The following is a 25013-nucleotide window of genomic DNA, read 5'->3' as shown; positions in this document are numbered from 1 at the left end:
TCAAAGGCATTATATGGACTACGACAAGCCCCCCGGGCTTGGTATTCAAAATTGAGAAAATGCTTGGAGGGTATGGGTCTGGTTCGTTGCCCTTATGAACATGCATGCAGTTTATACAAAAAGGGAAGCTGGTGAATCTTTGATTGTAGCAGTGTACGTTGACGACCTTTTGGTGACCGAAACGAACGAAATTATAATTAAAAGGTTCAAAGAGCAGACGACTGAGCATTTTGAAATGAGTGACTTAGGGCGACTGTCGTATTATCCGGGTCTTGAAGTTAACCAGCAGAAATGATTTATGGAGTTGAAGCAGGAAGCGTATTTAAAAAAGGTTCTTGAAAAGGTTGGCATGGGAAGCTGTAATCTGACGAAATTCCCGATGGATCCCAAAACTGTGATTACCAATGACGAGGGTGGTGCTGTCGTGAATTCAACAGAATATAAGAGCATTATATGTGGTCTTCGCTACTTAGTTCATACACGTCCGGATATCTCGTATGCTGTGGGAATTATTAGTCGATACATGGAGAAGCCAACGGTAATGCACTTGAATGCAGCGAAGAAAATACTAAGGTATGTCAAAGGTACATTGAATTATGGCCTGATCTATTCAAAGGAGAGTGCAAATAATTCCATAACAGGTTTTCTCGGACAGCGACTTGGCCGGAAACATAGAGGATAGAAAAAGCACCAGTGGGATGGTTTTTTATTTAAATGAGAGTGTGATAACTTGGGTTTCACAGAAACAAAAATGTGTGGCGTTATCTTCTTGTGAGACTGAGTTTATGGCCGCTACGGCAGCAGCTTGCCAAGAAATCTAGCTCAAAAATTTGTTGGGTGAAATTATAGGAAGTGATATTGGTCCTGTGATCCTGTACATCGATAATAGATCTATCATAGACTTGGAGAAGAATTCTGTTTTCCATGGAAGGTTGAAGCATATAGATATCCATTACCACTTCATTAGGGAATGCGTGGAACGTGGGGAGATTGTCATAAAGCATGTGAGAACCGAAGAATAGCGCGCTGACGTATTGAATAAAACCATGTCCATTGTTAAGTTCGAACGTATGAGGAAGCTCCTTGGTGTTAAGAATATCAACAAAGAAGCTTAGATTAAGGGGGTGTTATGTTGGGTTTTAATCTAATCATTTGTTTGTCTGAATAATGTAGTGCACACGTTGTGTGAGTTTGTTTTAAGTTTGCTACATCAGGGAGTGTTTCTAGGCATTTGAATGTGTCTTCGCTGAGAGTCAGTAGCTGAGATCGTGTAGGAGTAGTAGAGAGTTTTTAGCTTTGGAGTTTCCTTATTAGTAGGATTAGTTGTTTTCTTTCCTTGTATCATTTCCCAGTCGTTGAGTTTAATGAAATAAGATCAACAGTTCAAGTTTTACATTCTCTGTTTTATGAAAGGTTTGAACATACATTATATATATATATATATGATCACTGTTGTGTTTTAGGTTATCAACGTGTACCTTCTATGTGAATCAATCATCTGTTCGAACTTAACTTGTGTTGCAATCATCTCTTTTCATTGTATACCGCTACATATCTACATTTTCATCATTTCTCACACCATGGAAGAATCAAAGAGAAATGTTACTCTTTTCTCAGATATTATTCTCCACCGTAACGTTTGAGCTAGCCGAAGAAAATATCTCTTGAGTAGTTCTTGGGAGAAGCTTAAATCTGTTATCAGTTATGTAGTTATGTTCGGAAACTGTATTTTCCTCCAAATATCGATTAAGTTTGTTTTAATTCTAGCCCTTTTTTTAATATTTTCTTTTAGATTTATAGACATTTTTTACATAACTCGTTCTAGGAATTTTTGATATTGTCATTTGTCATTTGGTACATGTAGAAAAGTATAAAACTGATGAAAAACTGGAAGTTTTAGTTTTAGGCCGAGAAGAAGTAAACAAAGAAGGGGCTAGACAATGGATGAGAGATGTTGCAATGAAGACGTTTGGATCGAGTAAATCTGACGGCCAAAAAATCTGCAAATTTGGCAGCTGTGGGGGCTGTTAGAAGTGCAGTGCACAAGACTAGGAGAAAGTGACAAAGAAGCAGCAGTGCATTGGAGAAGATTGCCTCATGACGAGCTTTAAATGATCAAATTCCAGTTACACAAACTTCACAGTTTCATTCTTTTTCTAGGCAAAAAGAAAATTTTTGATGTGTCGTATGTTCCGACTTCGGTTACATTAGACTCCAGCTACACAAGCTTCACAATTTCATGCGTATTTTTTCACTATTCCAATGTACCTATCTTCAAATAATTATCATCAATTCCTATTAATACCACCTACTAGAAAAATGAAAAAATAGTAACCAGACCTTAAACAGTATAGCTTCGGTTCAGGGAATATACAATTTGGAAAAAGAAAAACACTATCTGAAGTAATAACTTGGCAACAAAAATAACCAATTGGAGTAACTTGTAACTTCTATACAAATTTTTGTCAAATTTCATATTCTTCTTAACAGATAGTTTAGGTTAAACATCCTTCTCATTACACAGGTGAGAGTCACAAAAAAAAAATCAACTCTCTGGCAAGTGAAACAATGAAGGAATCACTTTACAAATATAATATTATCTATTTTTAATAGAACTCAAATTGGCTCACTGATATTACTGACGTATTCTTTCAAGTGGTGGAAAGCAACCATCAGACACTGCTATACTCATTGGCACTCGTTGCTGCAAATCTTGATGCTTGCGTACTTGATATTGTTAGAATAACATAAGATTTTGAAAATGGTCTAACACCTTGAGATTTTAGAATAACCGGTTTTTTGACATAGTATCAGAGCTCAGGCCGGAAGAATACTCAAGTTCGATCCGTGCAATGAGGGAGAGTGTTAGAATAATATAAGATCATAAAAAGGGCAGTTCTTAACACCTCGAGGTTTTAGTGGTTGTTGAAATGTACTTGAAGTCTTCGACCCATAAATGGGCTTTCGAGTGAGGGAGAGTAGCGAGAGTGTTAGAATAATATAAGATCCTCGAAAGGTTCATTCTCTGACACCTTGAAATTTTAGAATAACTGGTTCCTTGATAGATATGATGTTGACATGTACTTGAAGTGCAACCATATATATATACACCGAAAATACCAAAAATTTGCAAAAGTTCAACCATATATATATATACCGAAAATACCAAAAGTTTGCAAAACAAATCATAAAAACAATTAAATGTATTCCATAATACTTCTTTTATGAAAACTATGAAGCGTATATCACCTAGCCGAATCCATTTCTACCTCACTAAACAAATGTTCACTTGATCTCTCGAATAAAACACTAAATAGATATTGACACTATATAGTAAGGAAGCCTGTCGATCTATGCAAGTAAAACACATATCTGGACATTCAAGTCTATGATTGTTTATATCATTTTGCATTGATATTCTGGTTAGCAATTTGGACAGTAGCGCAAGTGTGTAACACGGCTTTTACAAATCATAATCTTAAATAAGACCTAAATACTCGTCTTTTTAATCAAAGTAAATTACTCTAACTCTCGCACCAACGTCTTCAGAAAGTTTCGAGTACTGACCCTGTTGAAAGTTTACACATCAATATGCCACTTTCTTATGTGGCGCTTGATCATCAACTTTTATAGAGAACAGTAGTCTAACATCCTCAATTACTCAAAAAATACAAAAAATACAAGACAACATCTCAGGTATTGTCATATATTTTAAAATAAAAAACAAAGAACAAATAACCAAGTTGTTTCCCTATGTATCTAACAAAATAAGAATAATGAGTTGGCATAAGAATTTGGGTCAAGGAATCACTATAAGAAAAAGGCGAATATACATCATATGTTGGACATCGGTCGAATGTGTCACCGATATCTAAACTGTTATAGATATCATTCCGCAAAAATGCGATGTCTATGTTGTTAAAAGACATCGCTTTATTTAGAACCGATGTCTATATTTTGAAAAAAAAATGAACGCGGCAAAGCCCCCTTTCTTTCCCCCTTAGCCAATTCCCCCCTAACGAATTCACTCTCCCTCTCTTCAGACAAATTAATTAAAAAAATCTAAACTAAAAACTAAAAACTGCACTCTCTCTCAAACTCTCTTTCCCTCGTCAATCTCTCTCAAACTCTCAGACCCTCTCCCGTTACCGGTTCTCTCCCACCCAAATTCTCTCTCCCTCTCTCTCACTCACCATCTATCTCACCATCTCTCTCTCGTCCGTCTCAACCTCTCTCTAAAACACATAAACTTTCTCTCCCTCTCGCTCTCAAACTCTCACCGGAGATTGTTTTGCCGTGGTCTCGGTCGTACTCTCTCCGACCTCTCGCCGCTACTGCAATCTACTCAACCAAAGCAACTGAGCTCACTTTTTGTACTCTCACATTTGCACTCAAATTAGGTTTATTTCTCCTCATTTTTCATTTTATAAACTTGAATTAACCTGCATGTTAACCATTAATTTAGAATTTTAAAAACCCTGGATTTGAAAATTGTGTGTTTTTTAAATTGAAACCCTAGATTTGAAAATTGGGGTTTTTTTTAAATTGAAACCCTAATTTATACTAGGTGGATGCTGCTCTATAATTATCTTATTGCTTGTAAATTTTGGTTTTGATTTTACATTTGTTTAATTTTAATTGTGCTTAATTGTATCTCTCTGTTTTGATATATGTAATTACTTATAGGATAATTGTGTTTTAATTGTATCTCTCTGTTTTTCAGTGTTGTTCTGTTAGCAATGAATTAGGATAGTGGTACAAAAAAATTGATAATGAATTTGTTAATTGTCCTAATTTATGTTTGATATTTATGTTTTATTTGTTTTATTTTAAAATTAGATAGTGGTACAAAAAAATAGTTGGAATATAATAAATAATATTAATCATATAAGTTATAAGACTGAAATTTTAGTGATATATCAGGTGGTTTTATATGTACAAGTCTTGGATAAAAGCCGATAGGGATTCTTTGTAATATGAGATTGTTGTCGAAAATTTCTTGATATTTACCGAGGAAAATGCTAAAAACCCAAAAAAAATACCGCGCCCTTGTGCACGCTGCGTTAACTTCAAAAAATTTACTGTCAAGATAATCAGGGGTCATCTTTATGAATCTGGTTTTACTTTAGGATATTTGGATTGGATTTGGCATGGAGAAGGGATTGCTAGTAGTACTAAGTCATAAGTTGGTAGTACTAGTCCTGCTTAAAAGCCCACACCCCCTTCAGAAACATATAATATATGTCAAGCAACATATAATGATGATGAAGATTGGGATAATGAATCTGATGACTTTAAGAGGTATGTTGCTGATGCGGAACAACCTCTTTTTAAGGGAAGCGAGTGCACTAAACTAGAGTCAGTCCTCAAATTACATAATTGAAAGGCTAGGTTTGGAGTTAGTGATAAAGCCTTTACCGATCTTCTTGAATCCGTTGGCTCTTTTCTTCCTAAAGAGCATGTGCTTCCGGGTAGTATGTATGAAGCTAAGAAAACCTTAACTGATTTAGGACTTGAGTATGTCAAAATCCACGCTTGTCCAAATGACTGCGTGTTATACAGGGGACCAGCTGCCGAGTCTTTATCTGAGTGTCCCAAATGCCATCTTTCTCGCTGGAAAATTGGGAAAGATGGTAAAGTTAGGGTTAATGTTCCAGCCAAAGTGATGTGGTATTTTCCGATAATCCCTAGATTTAAACGAGTGTTTAAATCTGCTGCTACTGCTAAATTAATGAGTTGGCATGCGGAGAATCGATCTAAAGATGGAAAGATGCGTCATCCATCTGATTCTCCTGCTTGGCGAAATGTAGATTGTAGGTGGCCCGAGTTCGGTAGCGAGGCTAGAAATATACGCTTAGGATTAGCGGCCGATGGTATAAATCCACACAACAATGGATTAAACAATCGGTATAGCTGTTGGCCGGTCATGTTAGTAATGTATAATCTTCCTTCATGGTTATGCATGAAGAGGAAGTTTATGATGTTATCGACATTGATTTCTGGCCCGTATGAGCCTGGAAATAACATTGACATATATCTACAACCAATTATCGATGATTTAAAAAAATTATGGGAGGAAGGGGAACCCAATGTGTATGATGCACATAACAAATCTGTCTTCACTTTAAAGGCAGTTCTGATGTGGACAGTAAATGACTTCTCAGGATACAGAAATCTGTCAGGCTGCATAAATAAGGGGTATAAGGCTTGTCCAGTATGTGGTGATAACACTGCCTCTAGATATTTAAGTCATAGTAGGAAAATGTGTTATCTAGGCCATCGTCGGTATTTAGATGAGCATCATCATTATAGGAGGCAACAGATAGCATTTGATGGACAACAAGAACTTGGTTACACACCTGAGCCACTTAGCGAAGAAGAGGTGTTAATGCAACAGCAGCAACTTGAATTTAGTTTTGGGAGGGGGGAAGGCAAAAAAGGTAGAGTATGCATGGAAAAAGAAATCAATTTTCTTTGAATTGGAATATTGGAAATTTCACCATGTGCGTCATTGTTTAGATGTTATGCATATCGAGAAGAATGTGTGCGATAATATAATTGGGACACTACTTAATATGAAATACAAGACTAAGGACAGTGTTGCCTCTCGTCTTGATATGATTGATATGGGTGTAAGGACTGATTTAGCTCCTGAAATAGGTGAAAAGAGGACATACTTACCTCCTTCCCCTTTTATTTTGTCTAAAAAAGAAAAAAAACTATGTTGATATCATTGTCCAATATGAAACTTCCATATGGACATGCATTAAATATCAAAAACTGTGTATCACTGATTTATATAAAGTTGTATGGGCTGAAGTCGTACGACTGCCATATCCTACTCCAGCAGTTACTACCGGTTTGTATTCGTTCCGTGCTTCCAAAAAATGTTAGGGTAAGTATAATAAGGTTGTGCTTTTTTTCAACTCCTTGTGTAAGAAAGTCGTAGATGTGTCAAAATTGAGTAAACTCCAAGCAGATTTGATTTTGACCTTATGCGAGTTGGAAAAAATATTCCCTCCATCCTTTTTCAATGTTATGGTACATCACACAGTCCATTTAGTAAGGGAATTGCGGTAATGCGGACCAGTTTTTTATAGATGGATATTTCCATTTGAAAGATTTAATAAAATATTAAAGAGCTATGTCCGAAACCGATTTTATCCGGAAGGTTGTATAGCTGAAGGCTATCTAACGGAAGAATTAACCGAGTTTTGCACGGGGTTCTTTAGCGAGAGTAGTAGAACTGCAGGTCTTCAGAAAGATGATGACAAGTTTTCCGGTCCACTAGGTCATGTGACAATGAAGTCTGTTGCCGAAAAAGAACGGGATGAGGCACATCTCACGGTCCTTCTTAATAATCCTGAAGTGGAACCATACGTTCGGTAAGTAAAATATTTATAAGTATATTTATAAGTGTATTAGTTATTTTTAGTAGGTGGCTCATTCTATGTACTTACAATATTTTCAGATTGCATAAGGAACACTTGGAAAGAATTTATCAAGGAAAAAAGAAGAGTATACAGTGGCTTTTGGGAGAGCACAATCGACAATTTCCCGATTGGTTTCAACAAAAAGTTAGTTTATATTCTTTTTTTATTTTATTACAAATTTATGCAAGTCGTGCATTTAATTGAAATTAACTTTTATGCATCCTTAATTTATTTGTAGGTAAGTATAGAAATGAGGGAAAATTCTGAAGCCGTGTCTGAAACAATTAGATGGTTGGCTGAAAAGTCTTCATTTTCAGTGTTGACGTACGAAGGCTATATTATTGACGGAGTCCGTTACCATACGAAGGAGTGAGATAATGCTAAGGCAGTTCAAAATAGTTGTGTTTCATTAGTTGCTAGGACAATCCAAGTGTCTAGTGCTAAGGATGTAAATCCCGTAGAGTGTGAGTTAACATTCTATGGGATTGTACAGGAAATCTGGGAGTTAGATTACCACGCATTCAAGGCCCCTTTATTTTTGTGTACATGGGCAACCACTGATAGAGGAGTCAAGTCCGATGATCTTGGTTTTACGCTCGTGAACTTCAATCGACCAGGCCACAAATAGGACAAATTTGCCTCTGTTGACCAAGTCCGCCAAGTCTTTTATGTCGAGGATCCATGTGATGCGAATTGGTCAGTTATGTTATCGTCAACAACTCGAGATTATCATGACGTGTACAATGTGATGATGATGCAAGTGTTAGCAATAAAAGACAAAATATAGAGGGTATTTCGGTAAAAAAGTCATAGAATTATAATTATTATGACTTGTACTTGTTTAATTAGTTGTATTAAAATTAAATTTCAATGAACTCTCCTTTTGGCTCCCTGATTACACTTTATAGTTATAATTATCGTATTATGTGATAGAATTACGTGTATTTGCACCTTTTTGGCTCCTGATTATATTGACTTCTACTTGCACTTTATTTCATTATAATGTTTTGATTTTACTTTAAGTTTAATGTTATAATTATTTTGCTTTTTCTTTGGGTTTTGTTTGAAGTTATGTTTAGAATTCTAGGTATTTTTGATAATAATTAACCTTAAATTTTGCATAATATTGTGGAATTATAGCATAACTGTGTACTTGTTTTAATTTTGATAGCTTGTCCAGATTGAAAGAAGACGAGATAAATGGCACCGAAAAAGCTAAAGAAATCAACAAAGGCAGGCTCAGAAAATAAAACAGAAAATACATCAGAACCCGAGGTTAGAGCATCTGGTACTTGTAATATTCATAAACCTGGGGCATCAGAACCTCAACTGGAGGAGTCCGAGCAACCCGCAGTTACCTCAACTGGTGATGTGGCAAGAAGTTCTGGAGGTACTCGAGGGGTATGCGCAATGCACAAAGTAATTGTGAAGAAAGCGCGTGGGAAAAAATTTAAAGTCACATGTGATCAGTGGGGAATTCCTAACAGGGAAACCAGGGCCCGACTGCAGTCCTATATCGGTATGTTGGCCAGGACTACAATTCCAATTATAATTGCTAATTGGACAAGTGTAGATCCTGAATTAAAATCAAAGATTTGGATAGATATTCGGGTACTCCACAACCCCTTCAATTTTTTTGCACTTGTTATGTTAATTTCTTGATTTAAAATTGTTATTATTCCTTTTGTTTTTTGCCAGTCAACATTCAAAGTTGGTCCACACTGTGAGGATATTGTTCTAAAGTCTGCGGGCTCTAAATGGCGACAATTTAAAACCGATTTGACGAGGAAGTTTGTGGTTCTGTTTGTTGAAGACAAGAAGAAACTGAATAAGCCACCTATGAGATATGCTTTTGTCAGTAAGTCAATGTGGAAGAATTTTGTGAAGCAAAGGACTGATCCTAGCTGGACGGTATATTTTATTTTATTGGACTTTTGTAATTCTCCAACTGTTTTTCCCTTTCCTGTTAATTTTGCACATCAGTTTATGTAATTCTATAAATTTGTTTGTAGAGAATTCATGAAGCGCAGAGTGAAAGGGTTTCGCAGAGAAAGTATCACCATCGTTTGTCTAGAAAGGGCTATATTGGTCTAAAGAAAGACGAAGTAAGAACAAAGTCAATACTGTCTTATTAAAAAAATTGCATTTTTAATATTTTGCTGCACATTTTGAACAGATCAAAAAAGAAAAGTTACAGCCGGAAGAATAACCTGATAGAGCAATTTTTTTGGCCAAAAGCTCGGAAGCGGAAAAATGGCGAAGAGGTCGATGAAGACCTGGCTGCTGTATGCCAAAATATTGTAAGTGTTCATGTATGATTATGTTAATCCTGTTGGTTTTTTTAATTATTTTTCAGAGTTAGTATTGTTTTTTAATTATCGGCATGGCTGTTTTATGATTATGTTAATCCTGTTGGATTTTTTTTTAATTTTTTTCATACTTAGTATTATTTTTTAATTATCGGCATGGCTGTTTTATGATTATGTTAATCCTTTTGGATTTTTTTAATTATTTTCATACTTAGTATTATTTTTTAATTATCGACATGACTTTTATATCATCATGTTATGCTTAGTATTGATTTTTAATTATCGACATGGTTGTTAATACTTCTGTAATTTTTTGCAATATCAATAGAATGCTCTGTTGGAAAAAAAAGAGAAGGGTGAAATAGAATTTTCTGGAGGTGAAGACGTTCTGACTACAACTTTGGACAGTCGTGAACATTCAAGAAGGGTTCGGGCTGTTGGAGGGTATGTAACTCCAAAACAATACTTTAAGCTGCCTAGAGAGAAAAAAGATTCGAATCACGAAGAAAGAGTTGCTGGCTCGTAATCGAGAAAGAGATGAAAAGATCGATAAAAAGACGCAGGATCTTGAGGAAGAGATTGCTGAGTTGAAGGCAATGATGGCTTCAGGGATCGCTCTTCACTCCCCAATCATGTCGTAAAAGGCAAGTCATCAGCCAGAAAAAGCATTTGTAGTGGCCTGCAGTGATGATGATGACGACGTTGATGAATGTGTTCCAATACCTGCACCTCTTAGAGTTTTGGTAATTTATCAATAACTTAGTATTTTTTTAATTATTATTATGCAGTAATGATTTCTTTTCAACTTGGTACTTTATATTTCGTATTTATGTTTGGTTTTTTTTGTATGTATTAGGTGCAGAGATCGTGTGAGTTATCCGTCAACACGATAGACAACAAGTTTGCTTTTGGTATGGTGTACCCTGGCAAGGATAAAGAAAAAGTGCATGGAATCGATATACCACTTGGACATAAGTGTGTATTTGTCGATGGGCTACTCAAACCAGATGCGTTGCTTCCGGTGCCGGTACGTGGTGAAATAGTGACAGTCCGCGATGCACTTGGCTCCTTTTTAGCATGGCCTGAAGGACTAATCAGCTACACAACTCCAGCGGCATGAGGATATTTAAATTGCTGTCTGGATTTTAAAATTAAAAAATGCTTTTGTTTGGATTTCAAATTTTGGTAGTTTAATTGTCTACAGATTAAGAAAAAAGAAAGGAAGCGGCCAGGTACAAAGCTAGGACTAGATTTGAATAATTTGAAGTCGGATTTTTTGGAAGCAAAACCAAGTGCAAAAGTGTTAAAAGACTTTAACTTACTCTATAAGCATGTTGTTACATGGATGAAGACTATTGGGGTTTCGATACAAATTAAATATGAAAAAGAAGTGTTTGGACATGAGAAAGTAATTTACTTGTTACATGAGAATGTTCAGGCGATGTTGGAGTTTGAAATGCTAGGGCAAGCTGTACTTGCATCTTACATGGCGTAAGTTTCTTTTTTTTTTTTCTTTTTTCAATTTCAGTAATTTTGCGGTTCAGGTTTGTTTAATTATGTCTTTTGGTAGGTACTTGCATTCTGATATAAGTGAACAGCCTGAATTGGCGAAGACGTTTGCTTTCATTGATCTAGGATCCACTTATTACTTGAATGCAGAATTTAAAACTTACATCTTGAACCGGTTGAAAGAGGGTAACCCGGATCGACTATTCTTCTTGCCGCACAATCGGAAGTAAGTTCTTACTTTGTGATATTAAAAAGTTGAATAATACGTAAACTAGTATTTAATGTGTGAAATTTGTCTTTGACATGTTTTTTAATAAAAATAGTATTCATTGGATTTTGGCCATTATTTGGGAAGGTGAAATATATATTCTTAATCATCTCCCTCACCCAGTACAGTTTCCAGATCTAGAAAGGGCATTATCGAGGTAATTTTGTTTTTCCTGCAACATTTGATGAGAACTTTTGATAATTTGTGGTCTTATATCAGTTTATTTAAATGATGCAGGGCATTGAAAAGTTTTAATTCTGAAACTGGTAGGGGCAATCACAAGCCATCCAAAGCAAAATTTCTAAGTGTAGCGCTTTTTTGTGCTTTCGTAATTATGGTTAATAAGTAGTTTAGTTTAGTTATAATTTTTTTCTTTGGAACAGGGGTCTCCTAAGCAACCTGGTGGCACGCAATACGCTTATGTAGTCATGCGCTACATGAAAGAAATCATCAACGACACTAGATTGACTTTTACTACGAAGGTGTGCATCCTTGTTTTGGCATTGGGATTATATAAAGGTCCACTTTTCATTTTATGAAAATAAAGTTTGTTTGAATTTTTCAGTGGCTATAGAAGACTCGCATGTGTTACACCGAGGAGCAACTTGATGAAGTCCGTGTTGAAGCTCTCGGATATATCCAAGAACACATCTGAACAGTTTCTAGTGCTACTTTGGTTTTGGACAGGTTATGTAGATCTGAACATTTGATATTATGGTTGTGGACTAGCTAGTGCATGTAGTTATTTAGGAGTTGGTTTTGTGGATTGGTAGATATTTGTTTTACAGATTGGTAGATGTTGGTTATCCTGATTGATGATGTCAATTTTTCGGATTGATATTTGTTGGATGTATGTTGTGAATGGTATTTATGGCCGGATTGCGGATATTGCAAATGCGCGTGCAATTTTAAAATTTCATGTTTGCGTATATAGACATTAGTTTTATTTATGATGCCGTGAAAAGTAATGTCTATTGGTAACATCCACATCATATTTTTTATAAAACTGATGTCTAAAACTTTTATTGACATCAATTTTTTCATTGCAAATGCGATGTCTACAAATATAATATACATCACTTCTATAAATAAAAAGATGATGTTGAAAACAGGTATAGACATCAGGAAAAAATGATGTCTAAATAATACATATAAATCAGTTTTAAAATAATAAAATCGATGACTTTATACACATAGACATCGTCCAAAACCGATGTCTAACATCTTAATCAATATCTCTTTTTTATAAATAAAACCGATGTCTATATAGAAAAAGACATCGCCTAAAAGTGATGTCTAAGATGCAATAACACATCAGTTTTTTTAAAAAAACCGATGTCTAACAGCTTAAAGACCGTTTAGGCGATATTTAAGGTATTCTTAGACATCAAAACTTATTTAAAAACTGATGTCTAAACCTTTTTTTTGTTGTGTTAGCAATTGTTCAATGGCTTAAACTTGATGTAATTATCATGTAAAAATAATATAGTTTAACACATTTTGTAAAAAATAGGATCTCAGAAATCAGAAAATTGCTAAAAACTTATGTTTATGTTAGTACAGACATCGGATTCTGGCCGATGTCTAGAATAGACATCGGCGACTAAGACATCGGTCAAAAAACACAAAGACATCGGCCAAAAACCATTGTCTATTAGCTTTTTTCTTGTAGTGAATAAATATGTGCATCATATGCATGACAAATGACAAGCAAGATATAATGCAATATTTTTTTAAGGGAAATCACAGCAAAAGTTCACATGAATTATTAACAAATGTTAAATTCAATAACTCAAGCGCCTGGAATATTTGCATAAATAAAAAAAAACCTCCAACAATTTCAGAAATTCCCACGTTGTCGTTTTATATAACCGATCTTCGTCACTCAAAATTTCTCTAGAATGCGACGAGGTCTTTGTTGGGGTAGACCATGGGCTTGCTGCAGGAAGTTCATCAGAAAATGATCAACTGAAAGGGAAAATCTATATCTAGGTAAAAACTTTGAGATAAAAAATCTAAATGCAGTGACTAGGCATCTGAAAAATTCAACCCCTACTACAACGATAATTTATGTATCTAATAATTCAAAAATGCAATCTAGATATCATACAATATTTTTATAGAAGTACATGGCTTATATAAACTCATATATGTGTGTGTGTGTGTCAATTTAAGAAAAATAATGCACTGGCATTACATTTTCACCTTGCACCGGAGGGCATGTTCTAAAAGAACCTGACTAACAGTGAAAACCAACACAGCAATCAACACAGCTTGATGCATCAGTAGGGTTTTTCTATACAATTTCTTCTTTTTTCAAGATAAACTTACGACTTTAAGTCAAATATTACAGCTATAAAGCCGGTTGGAAATGTGAATGGACTCTACTAATATGTATATATAAACTATATGGTATAGATTGTGTAATAAAATTAAACACACAACTTTTTATTACAAGGTAAGCTACAACTTTAATATAATATTTGTAGTACACACAGGCTACAGCCTTTTCTTTTCCTCACAATACAGAGTTTCATCTCTTTCTTTTGTTTTTCTCTCTATTTCACAACTCACTTCAGTGTTATCCTTAACATACAGACTAGTGCCTTATTTATAGGCTATGGGAGACACACTGTAACGTCATGCCTTACATGTAGTTATTACAAGCTTACAAATTTGACTACCACCACTACAAGAAAATTCGCATTTGTCAACGGAAATTAGCGACGGACAATATTCCGTTGGTAAACACTACAAGAAAAAAGTCCATAGACATCGCTTTTTGGCCGATGTCTATGCTGTTTCCCAACCGATGTTGATGTCGGTGATGTCTATTCTAGACATCGGTGAATACCCGATGTCTACTCGATTAGACATCGATTTTAGTTAAAAAAATAGATGTCTATGTGTTGATTATTTACATAAAATGCTATAAATAAATTATTTAATAACTAAATTACACCTAATTAAACATGTTAAACATATCATGAGCTATGTTTTTTTGTCACAAAACATCGATTTTAGTGAAAAACACTAATGTCTATGTGATGATTTTTTACAAAAAATGCTATAACAAAATTATTTAAATAACTAAATTACACCTATTTAAACATATTAAACATATATTGAGCTATGTTTTTTGTCACAAAAACATCGATAATTTTGACAGAGGTGATGTAAAATGACATATTAAACATCTATTTCTTTAATAAAAGGTGATGTCTAATTTAGCGTATAGACATTAGTGTTTTCTAGAATGAAGTGATGTCTATGTATGATTTAGACTTGAACATGTTAGTCTTTGACATCAGTTGTTTGTCTGAAACTGATGTACATTGTGTTTTTTGACATCAATTTTGTTTGGTTAAAAGTGATGTTTATAATGTTACTTGACATAAGTTTTACCTTAAACAAAGTGATTTCTATGTTTCATTTAGACTTGAACCTGGATTTCTTTGACATCATTTTTTTACCTTAAAGTGATGTACATTATCTTCTTTTACAGCAGCTTTTCTTAATTGAAAGTGATGTGTAAGAAGTTTATAGACCAAAGTGTGTAAAGTTTTACATCACTAATTTTCTAAAAAAGCGATGTACTCGTTACTAATAGACATTTGTTATAAATAAAAGCAATGTCCTTTACTACATAACCAAAACTAAAACATTGGAATAACAAGCATCCACACAAATCCAACCAGTCAATCATTCATACATTTAACCATTCAATCATACAAAAACCACCAACACCAACCCCATCATCTGTATCAATCATCCAAAAATCACCAACACCAACCCCAACATCTGCATCAATCATTCAAAAACTACAGAATCTACATTACCAAATATACAACTCCCAACATTTGCAAACCTATACACCAACCCCAGCATTCATACACTTACATTCTTACTACACCGAACCGTCTAAATTACCAAATGTACGACTACGGAAAAGAAAAGACCTTGAGTACAAGAATTAATCCGATATGCTCTTGGATGAACTGCAGGGCCTCAATGCGAACTTCATCTAGCTGTTCAATGCTGTAACACGATCGAGTCTTGTCCAACCACTACAAATTCCAAACAAACAAAATTCAGTACATGAATGAAAAGTAACCATATCGAAAAGTAACCATATCTCAGTATATAGCAAACTGGAAGCGTCAAAGTAATACCTTTTTAGAAAAATTCAACTTGTCATCATCGATAATTTCTTTCATGTATCGCATTATTACATACGCACATTCAATCCCACCGGGTTGTTTGGGAGATTCATATTTCATTAATTAAAAGACAAATCAGGCATGCCAAATAAATCATATATATTAAGCAAAAATATTAGGTACTTGATCTATTATAATTACACTAAGAAACTTTGCCTTGGCCATCTTGTTGCCCCTACCGGTTTCAGAGTTGTAACTTTTCAAAGCCATGCATAAAAAATATAAAATCTCATACAATGTACAGAAATGAACATGCAATTATACCAAACTGTTATGTTAATAAAAATTTACCTTGATAATTCCTTTTCTAGTTCTGGAAATTGTGTCGGGTGTGGTAGTGGATTCAGAATATATATTTCCCCTTCCTAGATAACGACCAAAATCCAATGCATACTATTTTCACAAAAAAAACAAAGACAGATATGACACATCACATAGAAGTTTGCACTGTACTATCCATGTTTTTAATTTTCAGTATTACAATAAGTACTTACTTCTGATTATGCGGAAGAAAGAATAGGCGATCCGGGTTACCCTCTCTCAACCGGTTTAAAGTGTATGCTTCAAAATCAGCATTCACATGATATGTGGATCCGGGATCAATAAAAGCAAATATCTCCGCCAGTTCTGGTATTTCACTAATCTCAGAATGCAAGTGCCTATCGAAAGAGTGCTGATATTAAAATGCAAGTTCTGGAAAATTACAAACATTAAAAAGAAATGATCATTAAAAAGAAAAAAAAGGTAACTTACGCCATGTAACTTGCAACTACTGTTTGGCCCAACATTTCAAACTCCAATAAAGAAACAACATTCTCATGCAACAAATAAATTGTTTTTTCATGTCCAAACACATCCGGCTCACATCGAACCTGGATACTGACCCCGGTAGTTTTCATCCAAGTTGTTGCATGTTTATACAACAGGTTAAAGCCCTTTGGCACTTTCGCACCTGGCTTTGCTTTAAAGAATTGTGCCTTCAAATCCTGCAACCCGTCATTCTTTTTTATTTTTTCAGCACTTGTTCGGGGCCTTTCTTTTTTCTGCACCTGATGATAATATAAAACCAAAAAAAATGTACATAGCACTTAATTTTATTATCTTGAAATGAACAAATTAATTTCAAAATTCAGATAATATTATACATATATATATTATTCATCATACCGCAACATTTGTGTAGCTAATTAATTCCTCAGGCCATGCCAAAAAAGATCCTAGAGCCGCGTACAGTCATCATATCATCACCACGCGTCTCAGCTGGAAGCAAGGCATTTGGTTTTATGAGGCCATCAACAGAGACACATTGATGTCCAATTGGTATATCAACTCCATGTACCAAATCAGTTAAATTATCCACGCGAGGATATACCATACCAAATACAACCTTATTCTCTAGTCTCTCGACAGATAGCTCACAATATCGTTGGGTCTATAATATTTAAAGAAACAAAATTAAAAAATTAAGGTAACAATGATTTACCTTAGTAAGATAGATCACAAGGTTGCTCACAAAATTAAAATAACTTACGTGACTTACAGGAGGTGAAGGCCTAGATGGGCCATCTGTAAAAACACAGTCATCATCTTCTTATACCAATACAACTCCTCTTGCTGATGGTGGATTTGACTTCATTTCTTTATCCTTTTCTGGATCACAACTTGGCTTTTCAGACGGCATTGGAGAGTGAAAAGTACCTCCACTTTCGATCACTTACTTCAAGCGATTAATCTCTGCCTCGAGAGCTTGCGTCTTTTTTTTCAAGCAGTTCATCCCCTTGTCGATCACGGGCCATCAACTCTGCCTTTGTGATTCGAAGCTTTGGCTCTCTCGGAAAATTAAAGTATTGCTTTGGAGTGATGTACCCTCCAACAGCCCGAACCCTCCCAGAATGCTCACGACTCTCCAAAGCCGTTGTCAGAACATCTTCAGCACCAGAAAACTGAATCTCACCCTTCTTTTTTTTCCAACAATGCATTTGGTTAACAAGAAAATAAATTTAAAGAAAATAAATTAACCAAAATGGAGTTAACTAGTTTTCAGTAAAAGGTTAATTATAATTATTTCGCATAATTGTAATCAGTGGCCATGTAATGCGTCCTAAATTGTAAAAAGTATGATTAAAGACCAATTAACTATACCTATTTAAATTACACAAGCTTGCTAAATCAAACATGAAAAAAACAATACAAAACATTGACAGGGGTCCTATTTATACTGATTCGCCTACTTTACTGATTATGTCGTCCTAATTTTACTGATTCGCCTACTTTAATGTAATTAATGTGATATAATTTATGCGATATAATATAATAGTAAAATGATATAATTACCATTACTACACTAATTCAATTATGGCCTTTTTTAATTGACAGTGGTTATTTAAATAATTTAACCAAAATTAAAACTTACAATTTTATCGCATACAACAGCCAAATCTTCATCGACCTCTTGACCCTTTTTCCGCTTACGAGCCTTTTGCCAAAAAATCGCTCTATCCGGTTCTTCTACCGGATTCAACCATCATTTTTTTATCTGTTACAAATAAAATTAAATACAGTAACACAAATAACTCCAGGGCTAAAAAATGTAGGACTCTAATTTATTAAGGACTAACCTATTTTAAATTAAATACAGTTATACAATTAAATGAACTTTTCTTACCTCGTCTTCTTTTAAACCGATGTAGCCCTTTCTTGACAACCGATGATGATATTTCTCTTAGACACTCTTTCACTTCGTGTTTCATGAATTTCCTAAAAACATGTCACAAGATTACAAAAATTACAACAGACGATGCAAAAAAATCACCAAAATCACATATTACAAAATTAAAACATACTTTCCAGTTAGAATCAGGACTCTGTCTCACAATCCTTTTCCAGGTTGCCTTACTAACGTAACCATAGCCTTTTGGCGGCTTACTCAGCTTCTTCTTTTCTCCAATAAATGGAAGCACATACTTTCTTGTCAAATCAGTCTTAAACTGTCGCCATATACAGCCTGTTGACTTTAAGACCATGTCCTCAATTTCTGGTTTAACTTTGAAGGTAGCCTGAAAAAAACACAAGTTCACAAAATTATAACAGGAAAAACTTATATTCAAGATCTACATTTGACAATATTTTTTTACAATTGATCTAGTACCTGAAGATCTAACCAAAGCTTTGATTTTAATTCAGGGTCTACATTTGTTCAGGTAGGAATGTCGATTGGAATCGTAGTCCTGGCCAACATACCAATGTAAGACTGCAAACGGACTCTAGTTTCCCCATTAGGAATCCCCCATTCATTGGAAGTGACTTTAACTTTCTTCCCGCGAGCTTTCTTGACAATCACTTTATATATTGCGCATACGCCTCGCTTACCCCCAGACTTCCTTATAGCAGTATTAGTTGTAGTATTTTTCTGTTCTGAGTTAGTCGGTTGAGATTTCGATGCATGCCCTTCATTCTTTTCATCATTGTTCGGAACATCCTCCAGCCGCTTAGGGCTTTCACCGCTAAGATTCTGTGATGCAGTCTTTTCTGATTGCTTTCGTATTTGCTTTTTTGGTGCCATTCTTTCCCCTTCCTCTAATCTAAAAAATTAAATAATATTTAATAGATTAGAACAACTAAACAGTTTATGGTATAATGTCTAACAGATATGCAGAAAATTAAACAAAATTCTCATTTAATTGTCAAGAAAAATTACAGATAGACTCATATAGCTACATTGAAAAATTACAAGAAAATAGAGATCACAAGATACATTACAAATAACAAGAAAAATTACAAATAAGGAGAATATATAGCTAGACTCCTATAACTTTTTGACCCATACACCCTCAACATTTTCTCTTTTATTGCAAATACTTGCATCATCAATATTAGTAGGGTCACATGTAGGGATATTAGAACAGAATGGGGGAGGGTTCCAGGAGGTGTCTTCAGGAGCATCTTCATTGTAAACATCATGATAATCTCGAGTTGTCGCCGATAACACAACGGACCAATTAGCATCAACTGGATCCTCAATATAAAATACTTGGTTGACTTGGTCAACAGAGACATATTTGTCCTTTTTGTGACCTGGTCAATTGAAGTTGACAAGGATGAAACCAAGATCATCGGACTTGACACCTTTGTCACTTGCTGCCCATGGACATAAAAACAGAGGGGCCTTGAATGCGTGGTAGTCTAATTCCCATATTTCCCTGATCACCCCATAAAATTTTAAATCACTCTCTATAGGATTCACGTCCTTAGCACTAGAGACTTGGACTGTCCTCGCAACTAATGACACACCACTATTCTGAACTACCCTTGCATTATCTCGATCCTTTGTGTGGTATCGGACCCCTTCAACAACATAACTTTCGTAAGTCAAAACTGAAAATGAAGGTTTCCCGGCCAACCATCTTATAGTTTCAGATACAGGTTCCGCATTCTCCCTCATTTCTTTACTGACCTACATGTAAATTTTTGATGCATATAAGTGGCTATAAATTTAAAAACACAACTTATAAAAATAAAAGAGAAGGAAAAAGAATGTAAACCAACTTTTTGTTCAAACCAATCGGCAAATTGTCGATTGTGCTATCTCAATAGCCACTGTACACTCTTCTTTTTCCCTTGATAAATCTCTTCCAAATATCTTTTATGCAACCTGAAATTACTTACATCAGATTCGACTAAACTACACCAAATACAACTTTAACACTTATATGTATACTTATTTATGTTTTACTTACACAACATATGGTTCCACTTCCGAATTATTACGAAGAACTGAAAGATGAGCTTCATCTCGTTCTTTTTCCGTAACTAACTTCATAGTCACACCACCGATTGGACCAGAAATTTTTTCTTCATCTTTCGGAAGACCAGCTGTTCTACTACTCCCGCTATAGAACTCACTGTAAAATTCTATTGACTCTTCTTTGAGGTAACCTTCAGCTATAGAACCTTCTGGATATAATCGGTTTCTTACATAACTCTTCAATATTTTATTAAAGTGTTCAAATGGAAACATCCATCTATAAAAAACCGGTCCACATAATCGCAGTTCCCTTACTAGGTGGACCATAAGATGTATCATAACATCAAAAAATGACGGAGGTAATATCTCCTCTAACTCACACAGGGTCAATATCACATCTGCTTGTAATTTATTCAACTTCGACACATCTACAACTTTGTTGCACAAAGAGTTGAAGAAAAAACACAATCTTATGATACTAACCCTAACATTTTTCGGAAGCACTGAACGAATGCAAACATGTAGTAGTTGTTGGAGAAGGATATGGCAGTCATGGGACTTAAACCATACAACTTCATATCAATCATCGATACACAGTTTCTTATATTTGAAGCATGTCCGTATGAAAGTTTCATGTCATACAATGATGCCAACATTGTTTGTTTTTCTTTCCGGGAGAGAGTATAAGGGGCAGGAGGTAGGTATGTTCTTTTCTCACCTACTTCTGGAGCTAAATCAGGCCGTATTCCCATGTCAACCAAATCAAGATGCGAGGCAAGGCCGTCTTTACTCTTGAATTTCATGTGCAGAAGTGTCCCAATTATATTATCATACACGTTCTTTTCGACGTGCATGACATCTAAACAATGTCGAATATGGTGAAACTTCCAATACTCTAACTCAAAAAAAACTGACTATTTTTCTATGGAGACTCCACCTTTTTTTGGCTTCCCCCTTCCCAAAACTGAACCTAAGTTGATGTTGTTTCCCTAACACTTCCTCTCCGCTAAGTGGTTCAGGTGCACAACCAAATTCTTGTTCTCCATTAAAAGCTGTCCTTTGCCTCATATACGGATGATAAAGATCTAAATACCGACGATGTCCTTGGTAGCTTATTTTTCTACCACGACTTAGATATTTAGCCACGGTCTGATCACCACATACTGGACATGCCCTATAATCCTTATTAACGCACCCCGATAAATTTCCATATCCCGGGAAGTCATTTATTGTCCACATCAAGATTGCCTTTAGAGTGAAAAAGGATTTAGTATGGGCATCGTACACGTTTGGTTCACCTTCCTCCCATAATTTTTTTAAATCGTCGATCAGTGGCTGGAGATATACGTCAATATCATTACCAGGCTCTTGTGGGCCAGAAATTAATGTTGTTAACATCATAAACTTCCTCTTCATGCATAACCATGGAGGAAGATTATACGTTACTAACATAACTGGCAAGCAGCTGTACCGATTATTTAATTCATTGTTGTGTGGATTTATACCATCGGCCGCTAATCCTAAATGTATATTTCTTGCCTCGCTACCAAACTCAGGCCACCTACAATCTATATTTCTCTAAGAAGGAGAATCAGAAGGGTGACACATCTTTCCATCTTTGGATTGATTATTTGCATGCCAACTCATTAATTCAGCAGTAGACGAAGATTTAAACATTCTTTTAAATCTGGGGATTATCGAAAAATACCACATAACCTTAGCTGGCACATTTACCCTAACTTGACCATCTTTCCCAACTTTCCAGCGAGAGAGATGGTATTTGGGACACTCGGAAGAAGACTCGAGAACTGGACCCCTGTATAATACGCAATCATTTGGACAAGCGTGGAATTTAATATACTCGAGGCCTAAATCAATCAAGGTTTTCTTGGCTTCATACATATTAGACGAAAGCAGATTATCTTTAGGAAGAATTGATCCAATTGATTGAAGCAGATCAGTAAAAGCTTTATCAGAAACTCCAAACCTAGCCTTCCAATTATGTAATTTTAAGACCGACTCTAGTTTAGTACACTCACTTCCCTCAAACAGAGGTTGTTCCGCATCAACAACAAACCTCTTAAAGTTATCTGACTCTTTATCACAATCTTCCCTACTATAGGCTGCTTCACACACATTAAATGTTTCTGAAATTGGTATGGGCTTCGAGGGAGTACAAGTACTACCAACAGATGACCTAGTACTATTAACATGGTTTTTTCCATGCCAAATCCAATCAGAATATCCTAAACTAAACCCTGATTCATAAAGATGACCTCTGATTATATTCACAAAAAACTTTTTAAAGTTAGAGCAGTGTGCACAAGGACAAGGAATTATCTTGGGGTTTTTAGCATTTTCCTCGGTAAATATCAAGAAGTTCTCAACACCAATTTCATACTGTAGAGAATCCCTATCGACTTTTATCCAAGACTTATCCATTTAAAACCACCTGGTATGTCACTAAAAAATTCAGTATAAGGCTTACATTTATTTTATAAGTCTAATATTTATTTTATAAGTCTAACTTGATTTTAAGTATGACAACCACACATAGAACATACTATAAATGACATAATAAAACTGAGAATTCATATTATACATAATGCATATTATACATTTTAATGTTATACATTTTATTATAATATGAATCGATTTGTAATGCATTACGTAATTCATATTATACATTTAATTATAGTACTAGTACTATATATTAACTAGTCATTCAATACTTAATGTATAATCACTATATAATTAACTATAATTAATCATAGTATAATAGTCAGATCACGGATGCAGATTATCAAATTATAAATGTACTATTTTCAACTAAACACTTGCATACACAATGACTAAATTAAGAACATGAAACTGAGATTTCACACCACACACTTGCATATAAAATTCAGAACACGACTACATTTAAATATAACATACTAATACCAAAATGAATTCTCCTACACATAATTGCAAACAAAACAAAACTGAGATTTCATATTATACATAATGCATATTATACACAGCACATAGATCAACATAAGAACCAACTACATAGCACATAGACAAAAAAAACACTATCAAAACTAACAAAACAAATCAAATGTATAAGCGTAGAAAATAGAGTTGGTGATAGGGATAAATAAATTATGATAGTATAATTTATTTACTACAAGGTGTGGGCTGCTAGGCCCAATAAAAAGATATATGATACTTAGACCAGAAAGGTTAAGTCTGATGGACCAGATCAGGCCCGATAAAATAAAGAAGGCCCAAAAGCCCTGATTTTTAATTAATTTCGTAATTAATTAATAAGGGAAAAATCAGCTATTGAGAAGAGTCCTGATAAGGATATAAATCCTTATAGATTAGCCTCAAGGGGACCTAAAAGGATAAGGAATCAGTTTCCTACTATCTAGGACTCCAAAGTCCATTCTAATTATGAGACTTACCCACCAAGTCTCCTATACCAAGTCCAATTCAAGGACTCCCAACATCTATATAAGGGGTCTCACCCCCACCAATCAGAACTACGTTTTTTGACTTGATCCTTGGCAATCGGCAAGGTACGTAGGCATCTTGTTAAGGTAGATTGAGTCACGAAACACAAGAGCAGTCAAATCGAGCCTCGAAGCTCACATTCCTTAGTACTAAATACAACAATTATATATATTAGTTTTTAATCCATAACATTTGGCGCCGTCTGTGGGAAGACACAACAACAACCATGACGAGAACACGGAGAACAATTAGAGCTCTAGAGGAAGGAACACCATCAGAGACAACCCAGGTGATTTCGTCAACCGTGGAGGTTCCTCCCCATTCAACTTATACATCTACTCAGGGGGAAGCCCAGACAGGGGCAACTCAACCTCAGCTACAAGGGACAACTCCCCCGACAATTCAAGGTACGAATCCTCAAGTTCAACAAGTACATATACCTGTGAATTCTCGACCCATCGGGTATGAATATTCAACTATTGTTACTACTAACCCCCCTTATGGGATGCCCCTTCACCCTGAGGTTGGAGGAAGCGGATATGCTGGGCGAAGTGAAGCACGAGGGCAGTCGCCCCCCCTATATACGAGGTTTGGGTCCTATCCCTGAGGATCGGGAATTTTCTGGTCCTTACACTGAGAGAGACTCCGAATCTTCGGATGATGAAGTGGCCCCGAGAAGGAGGCGTCCTGGAAAAGAGCCAATAGCCAATGGAAGGCAACCCCCCCCCCCAAAGCACCCCAGAGGCGAATCCCCGAGAAGTGCAGGAAAGGATCAGGGCTCACGAGGCTGAAATCCAAAGGCTGAGGCGTGATTTGGAGGCTCACCAGGCCACTAGACCCCAGATACCTCCTAGGGGGAGAAATCCTCCTCCTGTCATAGACCTGGATGGTCTGGTAAGAAGAAGGGCTGCTGTCCCAAGAACTGATCCAAGCAATCTCCTTCCCCTTGGAGATCCTGATGATCCAACTCCACCCTTCACAGAAGAGATAATGAATGCCCATATCTCAAGGAAATTCAAGATGCCCACTATC

The 25013-nt window shown here is 35.5% G+C and overlaps 1 protein-coding gene across 1 annotated transcript; it reads left to right on the top strand.

Annotated features, from left to right (window-relative positions):
- The first annotated feature begins 298 nt into the window (after positions 1-298).
- On the top strand, positions 299-7806 carry LOC141714296 (uncharacterized). The gene is made up of 6 exons (XM_074517824.1): positions 299-573; positions 5392-6440; positions 6520-6660; positions 7172-7385; positions 7472-7577; positions 7672-7806. Exons 1-6 carry the CDS (start codon positions 299-301, stop codon positions 7804-7806), a joined length of 1920 nt encoding a protein of 639 aa, XP_074373925.1.
- Positions 7807-25013: the final 17207 nt, after the last annotated feature.

The sequence above is a fragment of the Apium graveolens genome, chromosome 3, assembly GCF_009905375.1.
Source record: "Apium graveolens cultivar Ventura chromosome 3, ASM990537v1, whole genome shotgun sequence".
Lineage (NCBI taxonomy): Eukaryota > Viridiplantae > Streptophyta > Magnoliopsida > Apiales > Apiaceae > Apium > Apium graveolens.
The sequence above is the reverse complement of the archived record's forward strand: the minus strand, read 5'-3'. Positions and strand labels throughout refer to the sequence as shown.